Genomic DNA, 14,023 nt, shown 5'->3' with positions numbered 1-14,023 from the left:
ATCTTCAATGGAAGAAAGAATAAACAAAGTACGTAGCGTGTAGTCACATGACCATGGGTGAAGTTGGCCCACTGGGTTTAAAAGGCTGAACCAACAAATTATTCAAGCAGAGCACAGTGAAACCCAGTGGAACCCAGTGGAACCCCACTACCTTCCACCCACACACCACACCCCCAGTTTTTTTCGGCAGAGCGCACACGATCCACCATCAACCCCCTTCTGGTGAATCGACCTAAATCCATGAACACTGCTCACCTACACTGATTTGTACCTCTTTTCCCACCTGTGCAACCAACTTCCACATCCTATTCAATCTCACGACTCCCTCCAGGTCTTTAAGACAGCTGTTCACCACCATCTCAGATCGTCTCCAATCAAAAACCGTGATCTTTCCAACCACCAATAAACCAACTGGGATCAACTGCAATTATTGCCCCAACACAACTCTCCGATTCTGACATCACCAGCCCTCTCCCCACCCCCCCCCCCCCCCCCCCCCAAGTCAACTGCAGCTACAACAGCACTTTGCCGTGCCATCTTTGATGTTATGCCACCACCACTTGCACATCTTGAAGTTTCAAAACCAACCAGCGATATTTTCCATCGGCTCATTTTGAATCAGTACCAATCGGTGCAATTGCCCACTCTATCATCCATGACCCAGCCAATGACTTCATTCCTTACTGTCTTGTTCTTGAGGCCTGCAGACTAATCTCGCACTGTCCACATCAGGGTGAGCTCAAGGAAGCGACGGTTAATTGTTTTTGAGAGTGTGTGCGTAATGTGCAGTGTCCTTTGGTCTTATTGTCTGCCTATACAACTCACAATATACTTAACTGTACAGAAAAATAGAATCCTGTACTCAAGTATGCCTTAATGGCATAAAGATGTGCATGGAAGAAGTTTCGGGAACTGAGTGGCATGCTGACGAGGAGGGGAGTGTCGTTGAAGCTGAAGGGAAAGGTGTATGCTGCATGTGCGAGAAGTGTTACGATTTATGGGAGCGAGACATGGGTAATGAACGTAGAGCAGCAATGAAGGCTGGAAAGGGTGGAAATACGAATGGTTCGGTGGATGTGTGGAGTACCGTTGAGAGACAACAACAACAGGCATTTTAAAGGCCATTTTCCCTACGAGAGTGGGGGTTAGCCTTGTGGTCCCCATGACAATCTTCTCCATTTTGCCCTATTTTCTGCATCTCTCCTTGTTAACCCCCTTGCCCGCATTTCTTCTTCCACCATCTTTAGCCAAGTCTTTCTCGGTCTTCCCCGTCCTCTACTTCCTTCTACATTCATTTCCATCACTCTTCTCAACCAGTCACTTTCATCCTTCCTCAACACATGACCAAACCATCTCATCCTGTTCCTCTTCACAGCATCAATCACAGGCTCGATTCCCATAATCTTTCGCAATTCATCATTTGTCTTCATCTCTCTCAACGATACTCCGCACATCCGTCGAACCATTCGCATTTCCACCCTTTCCAATCTTCGTTGCTGCTCTACATCCATTACCCATGTCTCGCTCCCATAAATCATAACACTTCTCACACATGCAGCACACACCTTTCCCTTCAGCTTCAACGACACTCCCCTCATCATCAGCACGCCACTCAGTTCCCGAAACTTCTTCCATGCACATCTCACTCCAGCAACCGTTGCCGAGTCTGATCCACCTTCTCCATTCAGCATGTCTCCGAGGTAACAAAATGTTTTCACACCTTCCAGCTTCACGCCGTCTCCAAGATCCAACTCAACATTTCCTCCATCTGCAGCTCCCTCTGTGCACACCTTACATTTGAATGTAGCTGCCACACTGGTTAATGACCCTCTCAGACCACTACATTTTTGATGAACCCACTCAGCGCACATTGTACATTGAATGGAGTTCACTCCGACACCCTTCCTGCACACAGCACACGGCCACTTCCCAGTTCTTTCCACCTCACCACATGCTTTACCACTTGCCATCACCTTCGTCTTTCCGATATTCACCTTCAGACCTTTTGTCTCCATACATTCCTTCCACTTGTTCATCTTTTCCTTCAGTCCATCCATACTTTCCGCAATCAACACCAGATCATCTGCATACAACTCCCACGGTAAACCCTCCTTTACGTTCCGAGCCAGCACCTCCATCACAGCTAAGCACCTCCATCACAGCTACAAATAGTATTGGACTTAGTACCGACCCCTGATGCACTCCCACCTTCACCTCAAACTCACCACTGTTCCCGTCCTTCGTCCTTACAGCTGTGCGCGCTCTTTTGTACATTGCCATCACTACTCTGATGAACCATTCCTCCACTCCTAACTTCCTCAATGCCCATGTCAATACTTTGCGTGGAACCCAATCGAATGCTTTCTCCAGATCAACAAACCCAAGAAACAACTTCTTCCTCTTCTCCATATACTTCTCCTGCAACTGCCTCACAATGAAAAGTGCGTCTGTCGTTCCTCTTCCTGGCATAAATCCAAACTGCATTTCGTCGATCTTCACTTTCTTCCTTATCCTCCTCTCCTTTGAGAGAGCGCAAGACAAATGATGAATTGCGAAAGATGATGGGAATAGAGCCTGTGATTGATGCTGTGAAGAGAAACAGGTTGAGATGGTTTGGTCATGTGTTGAGGAAGGATGAAAGTGACTGGTTGAGAAGAGTGATGGAAATGAATGTAGAAGGAAGTAGAGGACGGGGAAGACCGAGAAAGACTTGGCTAAAGATGGTCGAAGAAGAAATGCGGGCAAGGGGATTAACAAGGAGAGATGCAGAAAATAGGGCAAAATAGAGAAGATTGTCATGGAGACCGCAAGGCTAACCCCCGTTCTTGCAGGGAAAATGGCCTTAAAATGCCTGTTGTTGTTGTTGTACTCAAGTATGCCTTAACCCAAATTACAAAAATATTCTCAATAGTATACACTTCCAGGACAATGCTAAATTAGAAATTCCATGAAACAACACATCCAAATTTCTACAAAACAAGATAAGCTGACAATTACAAATAACAATATGAAGTTATATAGACCACTGGTTATTCCAACATACTTGGGGAGTAAGTAGTCTCAAACCTGGTCCTTGAAACGTGCAATAGCGAGGGAATGACTGGGTCACTGTGCATCGAACAGAAGAATGCTCACCTTGTCCAAAGTTTGCAGACGGACATCATCGAGCAGTGAGCGGACAAGTCCAACGGCGTGATTTGCCAGCATCACCATGAGAACACCAAAGCCAGAATGCCTGGAACATCACGCATCACACAAGTCTTTTTGCAGCAAACCCAAAAGCCTAAAACGGGATTAGCATCCCAAATGTTCCATCTTGGACATAAACTTTGCACACACCCTTTTCCGGGCAGAAGTTTAGGGGAGCCCGCTCCATCTCTCGCCCTCCCTGTCGTGTCCCTCACACGGAGGGCGGCCAAGGGGTCTTTCTCTTTGCCCCTCTCTGCAAGGGCCGCAGGCGTGAGTCCAGCCACAATGTGCAGGCTGCTCAAGAGGCACCAAGCACCCAAGAGTTGGTAGTTTTGGAAATGCTGCAGGAAAGGGTTGGAATATATGAGCAACAGGGAACAACTTCAGAATAAGATAATATAAGAAACGTCAGTCAACAGCTACAATATTATCACAGACATGTAAAAACAAATGAATGGACTGAGAAAATCAAATCAAATAATAAAACAGGCACTGGTTCTCCTCAGATTGTTCTCACGAAAATTCAAACTACAAACCCACCTCTCCACCAGCACGCCTGGAATTGCTAATTGCTTGTCCAACTGTATCGTAGATCTCTAACTGCAGAGCAGACATACACAGTCAACACAAGGTGAGCAACTGTTCATATTGGGCCTGAATTTCATTCACAAAAACCGTTGCTTTGAAAAAGGATAAATTTGAGGAATGTGTGCCTTGTCCAAGTTAAACTGTTCCTGCAGCACAGATTGGCATGGCCATATGGGATGTAGAAAAGTGTCCATGTGTGTATGTGAAGAAATACTCAAACAGGTCTATGTATGTTATGTGCTATTTGAGGACACGTACACATTTGCGAACAATCGTGCCGGCCTCCTCTTCATATTCTTCATCTTTGCTGCTCGTAGATCCTTTGCTTTGCCCACCAGCACCCACGTGCAAGATGGCCACACACGTGGCCACAGACACTCCTTTATCAGGAACATGCACAGGAAAAAAGAAAAAGAAAAAGGAATGCAAGTGAGATTCATGAGATTAATAGTTGATACAATGATATGACAACCAACATGAGTTGGCGTACCTGCATAGAGACAGCTGAGAGCAAGGAGGGTGAGACTTTGGAGGCGAGACGGAGTGAGAGGCTCCAGAATAGGAAGACAAAGGGTGTCCAAAGCAATGGTGACATCCACAATGAGAGAATGAAACCTGAAAAGGAAGAAGTTAGACTTGTTGGGGGAAAAAATAAAAACTTCCACAATCAAGACAGATTGCGTGGACCCGAATGAACAGGATGTGAAAGGAATAGTTTAGGGCATCGGGCAGGATATGCTCAAATAGGAGGCCCTCATGGTACAATTAAATAAGTACCCGTTTCTGACGGCCGTAGCATCAGTCACAGTTGCAGGCATGAGGAAGAAGGAGGCAGACGACACGGCATCATGGAAGCGGTTGATGTAGCGAAGAAAGTACGGCAGATTGAGGCATACACGGAGAAGCTTTTCTGATCCACCTGCAGCAGAGACAATCAATAGAGTGTTTGACAAGAACAAATGGGGTGAGGGTTGGCAGTGGTTCGGAATACATTCGGTTATGACACAGAAATGGAAGGAAGCAGTCTTAATGGAAGGATCTTGGGCACAACTTGGTTTAATCCTCCCTCATTATACAATAATTATTATATAATCCTTTATTTGCTGAAATGAATCTTTATGACATCCATATTTACCTCCACTACCAAAGGTGTATGGAGGTTATGTTTTCACCCCGGTCTGTCTGTCTGTTTGTTTGTTTGTTTGTTTGAGAACAAGATATCACAAAAGGTTGCGGACGGATTAGGACGAAATTTGGCAGGACGTAGTGTGTGAGACACAGACGAAATGATTAGATTTTGGTGAAGATCCGGGTTCCGGCTACGAGAATTTTAAAAGTGATTCTTCACCATTGGGAGATAGGGTCAAAAACTATACATATCAGGATATCTCAAAAAGTTATGGAAGGATTTGGACAAACTTGGTGGACCAGTTGGGTGTGTGACAAGGACGAATTTGATTCGATTTTGGTGAAGATCTGAATATGGATTTGGATATGAGAATTATTTAAATTTTTAAGTGATTCTTCACCATTCAGTGATAGGGCTAAAACCAACATACAGTGCATTCAGAAAGTATTCAGACCCCTTCACTTTTTCACATTTTGTTATGTTGCAGCCTTATGCTGAAATAGTTTAAATTCATTTTTTCCCTCATCAATCTACACTCAATACCCCATAATGACAAAGAGAAAATAGGATTTTAGAAAGTTTTGCAAATTTATTAAAAATAAAAAAACTGAAATATCACATTGACATTTAAGGATTCAGACTCTTAACTCAGTACTTAGTTGAAGCACCTTTGGCAGCGATTACAGCCTCGAGTCTTCTTGGGTATGATGCGACAAGCTTTGCACACATGGATTTGGGGATTTTCTGCCATTCTTCTCTGCAGATCCTCTCAAGCTCTGTCAGATTGGATGGGGACCGTCGGTGGACAGCCATTTTCAGGTCTCTCCAGAGATGTTCGATTGGGTTCAAGTCAGGGCTCTGGCTGGGCCACTCAAGGACCTTCACAGAGTTGTCCCTAAGCCACTCCTGCGTTGTCTTGGCTGTGGGCTTAGGGTCATTGTCCTGTTGGAAGGTGACCTTCAGCCCAGTCTGAGGTCCTGAGCGCTCTGTTTCAGGTTTTCATTAAGGATATCTTTCATAAATTAATCGGTTCTGTTTGCCGCACGTGTGCGGCCTTGAAGCCCGAGGTTTCCTCTGTCTAAGTTTGTTCCTGCCTTCGCTGTTTTTGCTTAGATTTTTCCCTTCTCCCCTAAACTTCCCCGAACATCTACTCCTTGTCTAACGTTTTAACCCCCCCCCACCCCCCAAAACAAACAAACAAAAAACAACAACATTTATTTCCCTTTCTCCACGTGTGCTGTTGTCCTATTGTGTGCTTCTGTCCACGTGCGCTGGCTCGCCCTGCCCCCATTATCTCCTTGCCTTTCACCTTTTGCCCTGTTCACGTGACTCGTGGTTGTCCGTCTAGGCCCTCTCCTCGTTGGTATTTTTGTGAATATAAGATTGTTCTTCACGGTTCTGTTTAAATATGTTTAAACTTTCCCCTGCAGTGTTTTATTCAGTGGTATATTACAACACCGTTTTCTTCCCATTTAAAAGGCTTTTTTCAATTTCCTCTCCAACTCATTCCACTTCAAAAAAATATTCAATCTCTTACAATTCTTCCTCACTACATTCTCTAAATTCGCATTCATTCCACCCCTACTCCATCGTTCTTAAACGGATCGCTAACTTGAAAATCACAATAAACCCAATTTGTTATAAATGTTGGTCTTTCATTAATCATCCACTTTCTAAACTCCCCCCCTTGCCCCTCCCCTCCAAATCTCCCCCCTTGCCCCTCCCCTCCTAAACTCCCCCTTGCCCCTCCCCTCCTAAACTCCCCCCTTGCCCCTCCCCTCATAAACTCCCAACCCCCCTCACCCTCCCATTCAAAACTCCCCCCCAACCCTCCCCTTCAAATCACCCCCTCAACCATCCCTCTCCAATTCTCCCCCCTCCTCCTCAAAGATGCCTCCTCCCCACTTCGTCTCCCTTATATCTCATACCTCCACCTCCCCCAACCTTCTACTTTCGTCTGCCCACCCCCCTCCCTCAAACAACCCCTCACTGTGCCTCATCCCATCACCATCAAACCTTTCGTCCTCCTCATCCTTCCCTTTCTTGTAACTCTTCTGTAATCTCTGAGACACTATCAACTGCTCTCCCTACCTCCCCCTCTCATCCTTCATCTGACCCTACCCCTCCCCTCCACTGGATTTGCACCCAATGCTCCCCCTCTCTCCTCTAACGGTATGGACCTCAAACATCCGGGGCCTTCGCTCAAACCTGATTGATCTCTCCATTCAGGTTGCTTCTGACAATCCAGACTTGATCTGCTTAACAGAAACTTTCCTCCTTCAAGATGTCTCTGATTCCTTAATATCTCTTCCTGGTTACTCCCTCCTCCGGTATGATAAACCTCAGCCTCGTCCTGGTGGTGGGGTGGCTATCTTTAACAAAAACTCTCTTCCTCACTCTTCTTGCACTGCCCTCTCTCCACCCCACCCCCAGGAGTACCTCTGGCTAAGGCTTCCTCTCCGCTCCCACCTTTTGTTCATATGCGTTCTGAACCGTCCTCCAAACAGTGATGACTCCATTTACATTTCGCTGTCAGACAACATGGACGAACTTCTATCTATCAACTCATCCAAACTCTCTCTTCCTCATATATGGTGACTTCAACTGTCATCATGCCAGCTGGCTGGGTGTGGGTTCCTCTCTCACCAGCCATGGCACCTTCGCAAAGGACTTCTGCGACTCATTGGGACTGACACAATCTGTCAATTTCCCGACCCGGATCTCAGTCAATGGAGTATCTCCTCTTCTAGACTTGGAAATGACAAACTTCCCGACAAATGTCTGCTGCTCTTCTTCTGCTCCAATTGGTTCTTCTGATCATGTGCTTGTTGAAGTGGACATCTCTCTGGCCATTCTCAGAGCCTCCTCAGCGTCGACGAGTCTGGCATTTCACTCAGGCTGACTGGCACAGTCTGCAAGCAGCCATCAATCATCTGGACTGGTCTCCCATCTCTACTGCCTCTGACATAAATTCTTCCTGGGAATTACTCCAAAGCAAACTGCTCTCTCTCATGCACAGATTTATCCCATCTCGTCTTCAGTTGTCTTACCCATCCTCCCGTCCATGGTACACTGAATCTTGTGGTGAGGCAGTTGCCATGAAGCAACTTGCCTTCGCCTCATGGAAAGCCAATCCAACTGAAGGCAATCTCAGTTCCTTCCACCAAGCTCGGAACAAGTGTGTGTCTACCCTCAGGAGTGCCAGGAAGCACTATCTCTCCACACTCAAGATTGAACTCTCAAACCTGTCTCCATCCTCCAAATCCTGATGGTGTCTGGTCAAATCCGTTTCTGGTTTTTGTTCCCCCTCCATCCCCTCCCGTACCTCAAATGGCTACACAGTTGACACCGCTCGTGACAAAGCCGAATGCCTCAACTCTGTGTTTTCCTCAAAATCCTGTGTCCCAAACCTATCTCTCTCTGTTCCCACCTTTCCCAGTTGAACCCAACTGCTCCTGGACTCTGTGTCCTTCTCTCCTGACAAGGTGGAAAAGTTTTTGTCAAACCTCGACTCCGATTCTAAAACTGGACCAGACGGCATCAGCCCACGGGTCCAAAAACCCTGCTCTGCCGCTCTATCTCACCCTCTGTCTGTTCGCTTCACCCTCTCTTTTGCTCAAGGTCATCTGCCAGCATCTTGGAAATCAGCAAACATTACCGCTTTGGACAAAAAGGTGCAAAAACAGCTCCTTGCAACTACAGACCAATCAGCCTGCTCCCAATTATCAGCAAAGTCATGGAATCCATCATTGCTTCGGATATCAAATCCTTCCTCTTCTCCAATGGCTTTGATCTCTGATCATCAATTTGGATTCAGACCAGGTCATTCCACTCTGGACATGCTGATTCTGCTGTCTCAACAATGGATGGAGGTCCTCAATGCCAAACAGCAAATCAGAGCTGTCTCCCTTGACATATCACGTGCCTTCGATACGGTCTGGCACCCAGCTCTGCTCACCAAACTCTCCTCCTATGGTATCCATGGAAATCTCCACTCATGGCTTGAGACGTCCTCTCTGGTCGTAGGCAACGTGTGGCCCTGAATGGATTTCTCTCATCTCCCCTTCCTGTTCTGGCTGGAGTTCCCCAAGGTAGTGTTCTGGGCCCTGTGCTATTTCTGGTCTTCATCAATGATCTCTCTGACTCTGGAAAATCCTCTCTATCTCTTTGCTGATGACTCCACTCTCTGCCGCTCCATTCCTCATCCCTCAGATCGGCAGTCTGCAGCCTCCTCACTCTCTGCAGACCTGGACAAAATCACAGACTGGTCAAACAAGTGGAACACGTCTTTCAATCCTGACAAATCTCACACTTTTACTATGTCTCTCCGAAAAGAACGACTGGAAAACCCTCCCATCTACTTTCTCAACAATCCTCTCCAAGAAGTTCTGTCGCTCAAGCTTTTGGGTCTCACTATCTGCCATGATCTTTCTTGGGTAAACCACATTTCCAAGTTGGCCTCCAAAGCCAGTCGCCGACTGAGCATCCTCCGTCGTGCGAAGTGCTTCCTTAGCACACCTGAGCTCCTCACCACATACAAGGCTTTCGTCTGCGGCTCAATGGAATACTGTTCCCCCCTTTGGGCCGGTGCTCCTGCCTCACACCTAGCTCGGCTTCACCCTGTCGAAACCAAAGCTTTCAGAATCATTGGAATCTCTTGCGATGAAGCTAACTCTGAGGGCCTTTCACTCACTCGCCGCAGGTAGGTTGGTGGTCTTTCTGTCTTCTACTGACTCCTCTCCGGCCTTGCTCCCACAGCTCTCTCTGTGCTCTGTCCCCCAAATATTCCTACAGGTCGCACAAGATTTGCCAGCAACCCTCGTATGGCTAAACTGCCAAAATCTAGGCTCTCTGCTCACATTCACTCTTTCATTCCCCTTTTCTCCCACCTCTGGAACAAACTCCCCCACTCCCTTCAATCCCACTCCTCCCTCCAGGTCTTTTAAACAGCTGTTCACAACCATCTCTTATCTTCCCCCATCCAAAACCTTGATCTTTTCTACCCCCGCTAATTCACCCTAGATACACTTTTTTGAAATTCCAACTTCTTTCCTGGAAGTCCTTGCAGTGTCCATATGTTTTATACCTCTCCCACCTCCCCCCAAGCCCTCTCCCTCCCACATTTCTTTCGATGTCTCTGGTCTCAAATGTTGTGTTTGTGTCCTTCCCCCTCTCTCCCCATCTTGTCTACCGCTCACCTTATTTTGTGTTTTAAGTGTTGGTTTGACTTTTTGTGCGATTAATGTTAGCTCTTTCATGAGCCTCGATCTTGTATACAACAACAACAACAACAGGCATTTTAAGACCATTTCCCTGCGCGAGCGGGGGTGAACCTTGCGGTCCCCATGACAATCTTCTCCATTTTGCCCTATTTTCTGCATCTCCCCTTGTTGACCCCCTTGCCCGCATTTCTTCTTCCACCATCTTTAGCCAAGTCTTTCTCGGTCTTCCCCGTCCTCTACTTCCTTCTACATTCATTTCCATCACTCTTCTCAACCAGTCACTTTCATCCTTCACCATTTAAAACTGTTTCTATTCACAGCATCCATCACAGGCTCTATCCCCATCATCTTTCGCAATTCATCATTTGTCTTCCTCTCTCTCAACGATACTCCATACATCCACCGAACCATTTCTAAGTGATTCTTCACCATTGAGTGATAGGGCTAATAGGATAGGATAGAGGATACGATATGAAAATATGATAAGAGGATAGAGCCTCGATCTTGTGTACAAAATATATATATATATATGTATATATATATATATATATATATATATATATATATATATATATATATATATATATATATATATATATATATATATATATATATATATATATATATATATATATACATATATATACACATATATACATATATATACATACATACACAGACTTGGCATTTAATCTGGAATTTTTTTTTTCTTCTTGACTTGGGCTTACTTTCTGAACTCGGTATATCAATCTGGTGAGTTTCTTTTACGCTTCGGTGATTTCTTTGTTAAAAGAACCATGTCACTGATTGTCTGTCGCAGCAAGAAGTCAATAACAGGATTATATCACAGGTGGCGTGACAAAATGTACGGACAGGTACATTTGACGATTGGCTTCACAATCGGGTATATAAGGGTTGTTGCGTTCTGTATTAGTGGAAAACAACTGCTGCACTTCTACAAAAGTTATTGCCGCTTCTCCTGGAGATGGTCCGTCAACTCGACAATGCTGTTTGTCATTTAGTGGTGGCTTTACGAAATTCCGGCATGGAACAGCGTGCTATTGCTCGGCAGTATGGCATCACTCAAGGTCAGGTGTCAAAGATCCTGAAACGAAATGCTCAGAGGTGTGTCCCTACTCCAATACCGAGGTCAGGACGTCCCCGCAGAACCACAAGGAGGGATGATCGCCAGCTGCACCGGTTAGTCCGCAATGGCCGTACCAAGTCAGCTAATCGGCTTAGGGCTGAGTGGCAGCAACTGACAAATGTGCCTGTATCCAGAAGGCTCGTCAACCAACGACTGGTTCAAGCAGGCTATCTTACCAGGCGTCCCCTGAGAAAGCCACGTCTGACCAGACAACACCGCCAGCGCCGATTGCAGTGGGTCAGAGAGCACCGTCAATGGCAGCCAGGACACTTGAATCACGTGATCTTCAGTGACAAGTCTAGATTTCTGGTCTATCGTCAATATGGCCGCGTCCGAGTGCGCAGACAAGTGCATGAAGCCTCCAACGAAGATTGTATAGTGCCAAGAGTCCAAGCTGGAGGTGGTGGGGTGACCGTTTGGGCTGCTTTTCATGCAGGGGGCAAAACTGACCTGGTTGTTCTGAATGGAAACCTGAACCAGTTCAAGTACAGGGCCATTGTGGAAGAAACATCGCTTCCATTTGTTCGTGCAGCCTTTCGAGGAAACTTTGTCTTCCAAGATGACAATGCACGGCCTCATCGTGCTCGCATGATCCAACACTTTCTTGCTGACCGTGGTGTAGACCATATGGAGTGGCCTGCCATGTCCCCGGATAGGAATCTGATAGAGAACTTGTGGGCAGAATTAACGCGTCAAATCGACAACTTGGACCAGCAGCCTGCCTCTGTGCGTGAATTGCAGCAGGCTATTGTAACTGCATAGCAAACGATTCCTGTCCAAACCTTGGCAAATCTCGTGAACAGCATGCCTCAACGTGTACGTGCTCTCCTGAATGCTCGTGGGGGTTACACGAAGTACTGAGCTGTAATTTTACTGTCCGTAATCCCAGTCGTAATTTAACTTTTGTTAAAAAAAATTTTGGCTAATGTGCAAAATAAAGAGATACTTCTGGAAAACGTACAGAGGTTTAACACGGTACTGTCCATGAATTGAGTTCGATATCAGTTTACATCACTTTCAAGGATCAATTTATTTGTTTCGAAATGTCAAATGTGGTTTTTGTTTCTTTTAAAGGTCACATGAACAAAATCTAGAATAATTTCAACATAATTCCAATGAACTTTTGGTTCTAAGTCAACTTGAAAAGTAAGTTCACCCCCACAAAAAAATATTCCATATTAAATGCCAAGTCTGTGTGTGTGTGTGTGTATATATATATATATATATATATATATATATACAGACTTGGCATTTAATATGGAATATTTTTTTTGTGGGGGTGAACTTACTTTTCAAGATGACTTCGAACCAAAAGTTCATTTGGAATTATGTTGAAATTATTCTAGATTTTGTTAATGTGACCTTTAAGAGAAACAAAAACCACATTTGACATTTCGAAGCAAATAAATTGATCCTTGAAAGTGATGTGAAGTGATATCGAACTCAATTCATGGACAGTAATGTGTTAAACTTCTGTACGTTTTCCAGAAGTATCTCTTTATTTTACACGTGAGCCAAAAAAAATTTCAACAAAAACAAAAGTTTAATCATGACTGCGATTACGGACAGTAAAATTACAGTTCAGTACTTCGTGTAACCCCCACGAGCATTCAGGAGAGCACGTACACGTCGAGGCATGCTGTTCACGAGATTTGCCAAGGTTTGGACAGGAATCACTTGCCATGCAGTGACAATAGTCTGCTGCAATTCACGCACAGTGGTGGGCTGCTGGACCAAGTTATCGATTTGACGCGTTAATTCTGCCCACAAGTTCTCTATCGGATTCATATCCGGGGACATGGCAGGCCACTCCATATGCTCGACACCACGGTCAACAAGAAAGTGTTGAATCATGCAAGCACGATGAGGCTGTGCATTGTCATCTTGGAAGACAAAGTTTCCTCGAAAGGCTGTACGAGCAAATGGAAGCAATGCTTCTTCCAGAATGACCCTGTACTTGAACTGGTTCAGGTTTCCATTCAGAACAACCAGGTCAGTTTTCCCCCTGCATGAAAAGCAGCCCAAACGGTCACCCCACCACCTCCAGCTTGGACTCTTGGCACTATAAAATCTTCGTTGTAGGCTTCATGCACTTGTCTGCACACTCGGACGTGGCCATCTTGACGATAGACCAGAAATCTAGACTCGTCACTGAAGGTCACATGATACCAGTGTCCTGGCTGCCATTGACGGTGCTCTCTGGCCCATTGCAATCGGCGCTGGCTGTGTTGTCTGGTCAGGCGTGGCTTTCTCAGGGGACGCCTGGCACGATAGCCTGCTTGAACCAGTCGTTGGTTGACTAGCCTTCTGGATACAGGCACATTTGTCAGTTGCTGCCACTCAGCCCTAATCCGATTAGCTGACTTGGTACGGCCATTGCAGATTAACCGGTGCAGCTGGCGATCATCTCTCCTTGTGATTATGCGGGGACGTCCTGGCCTCGGTATTGGAGTAGCGATACCCCTCTGAGCATTTCCTTTCAGGATCTTTGACACCTGACCTTGAGTGATGCCACACTGCCAAGCAATAGCACGCTGTTTCATGCCGGAATTTCGTAAAGCCACCACTCCATGACAAACAGCATTGTCAAGTTGACGGACCATCTCCAGAGGAAGCGGCAATAACTTTTGTAGATGTGCAGCAGTTGTTTTCCACTAATACAGAACCAACAACCCTTATATACCCGATTGTGAAGCCAATCGTCAAATGTACCTGTCCTTACATTTTGTCACGCCACCTGTGATATTA

The 14,023-nt window shown here is 45.8% G+C and overlaps 1 protein-coding gene across 1 annotated transcript in view; it reads right to left on the bottom strand.

The window, feature by feature from the left end:
• Nucleotides 1-14,023, bottom strand: part of UBR4 (ubiquitin protein ligase E3 component n-recognin 4) — a 203,382-nt gene that overhangs the window by 152,363 nt on the left and 36,996 nt on the right. The window contains exons 7-12 of the mRNA XM_078771567.1: nucleotides 4,555-4,696; nucleotides 4,268-4,392; nucleotides 4,036-4,157; nucleotides 3,730-3,789; nucleotides 3,340-3,530; nucleotides 3,136-3,235 (exon numbers count right to left, since the gene is read on the bottom strand). Of these exons, the coding sequence (XP_078627693.1) occupies nucleotides 3,136-3,235; nucleotides 3,340-3,530; nucleotides 3,730-3,789; nucleotides 4,036-4,157; nucleotides 4,268-4,392; nucleotides 4,555-4,696 (740 nt within the window). The remainder of the gene's footprint in view (nucleotides 1-3,135; nucleotides 3,236-3,339; nucleotides 3,531-3,729; nucleotides 3,790-4,035; nucleotides 4,158-4,267; nucleotides 4,393-4,554; nucleotides 4,697-14,023) is intronic.

Source organism: Myxine glutinosa, chromosome 2 (assembly GCF_964187855.1).
Source record: "Myxine glutinosa chromosome 2, kmMyxGlut1.1, whole genome shotgun sequence".
Taxonomy (NCBI): domain Eukaryota; kingdom Metazoa; phylum Chordata; class Myxini; order Myxiniformes; family Myxinidae; genus Myxine; species Myxine glutinosa.
Note: the sequence above shows the minus strand (reverse complement) of the source record. Positions and strands in the feature narration are given on the sequence as shown.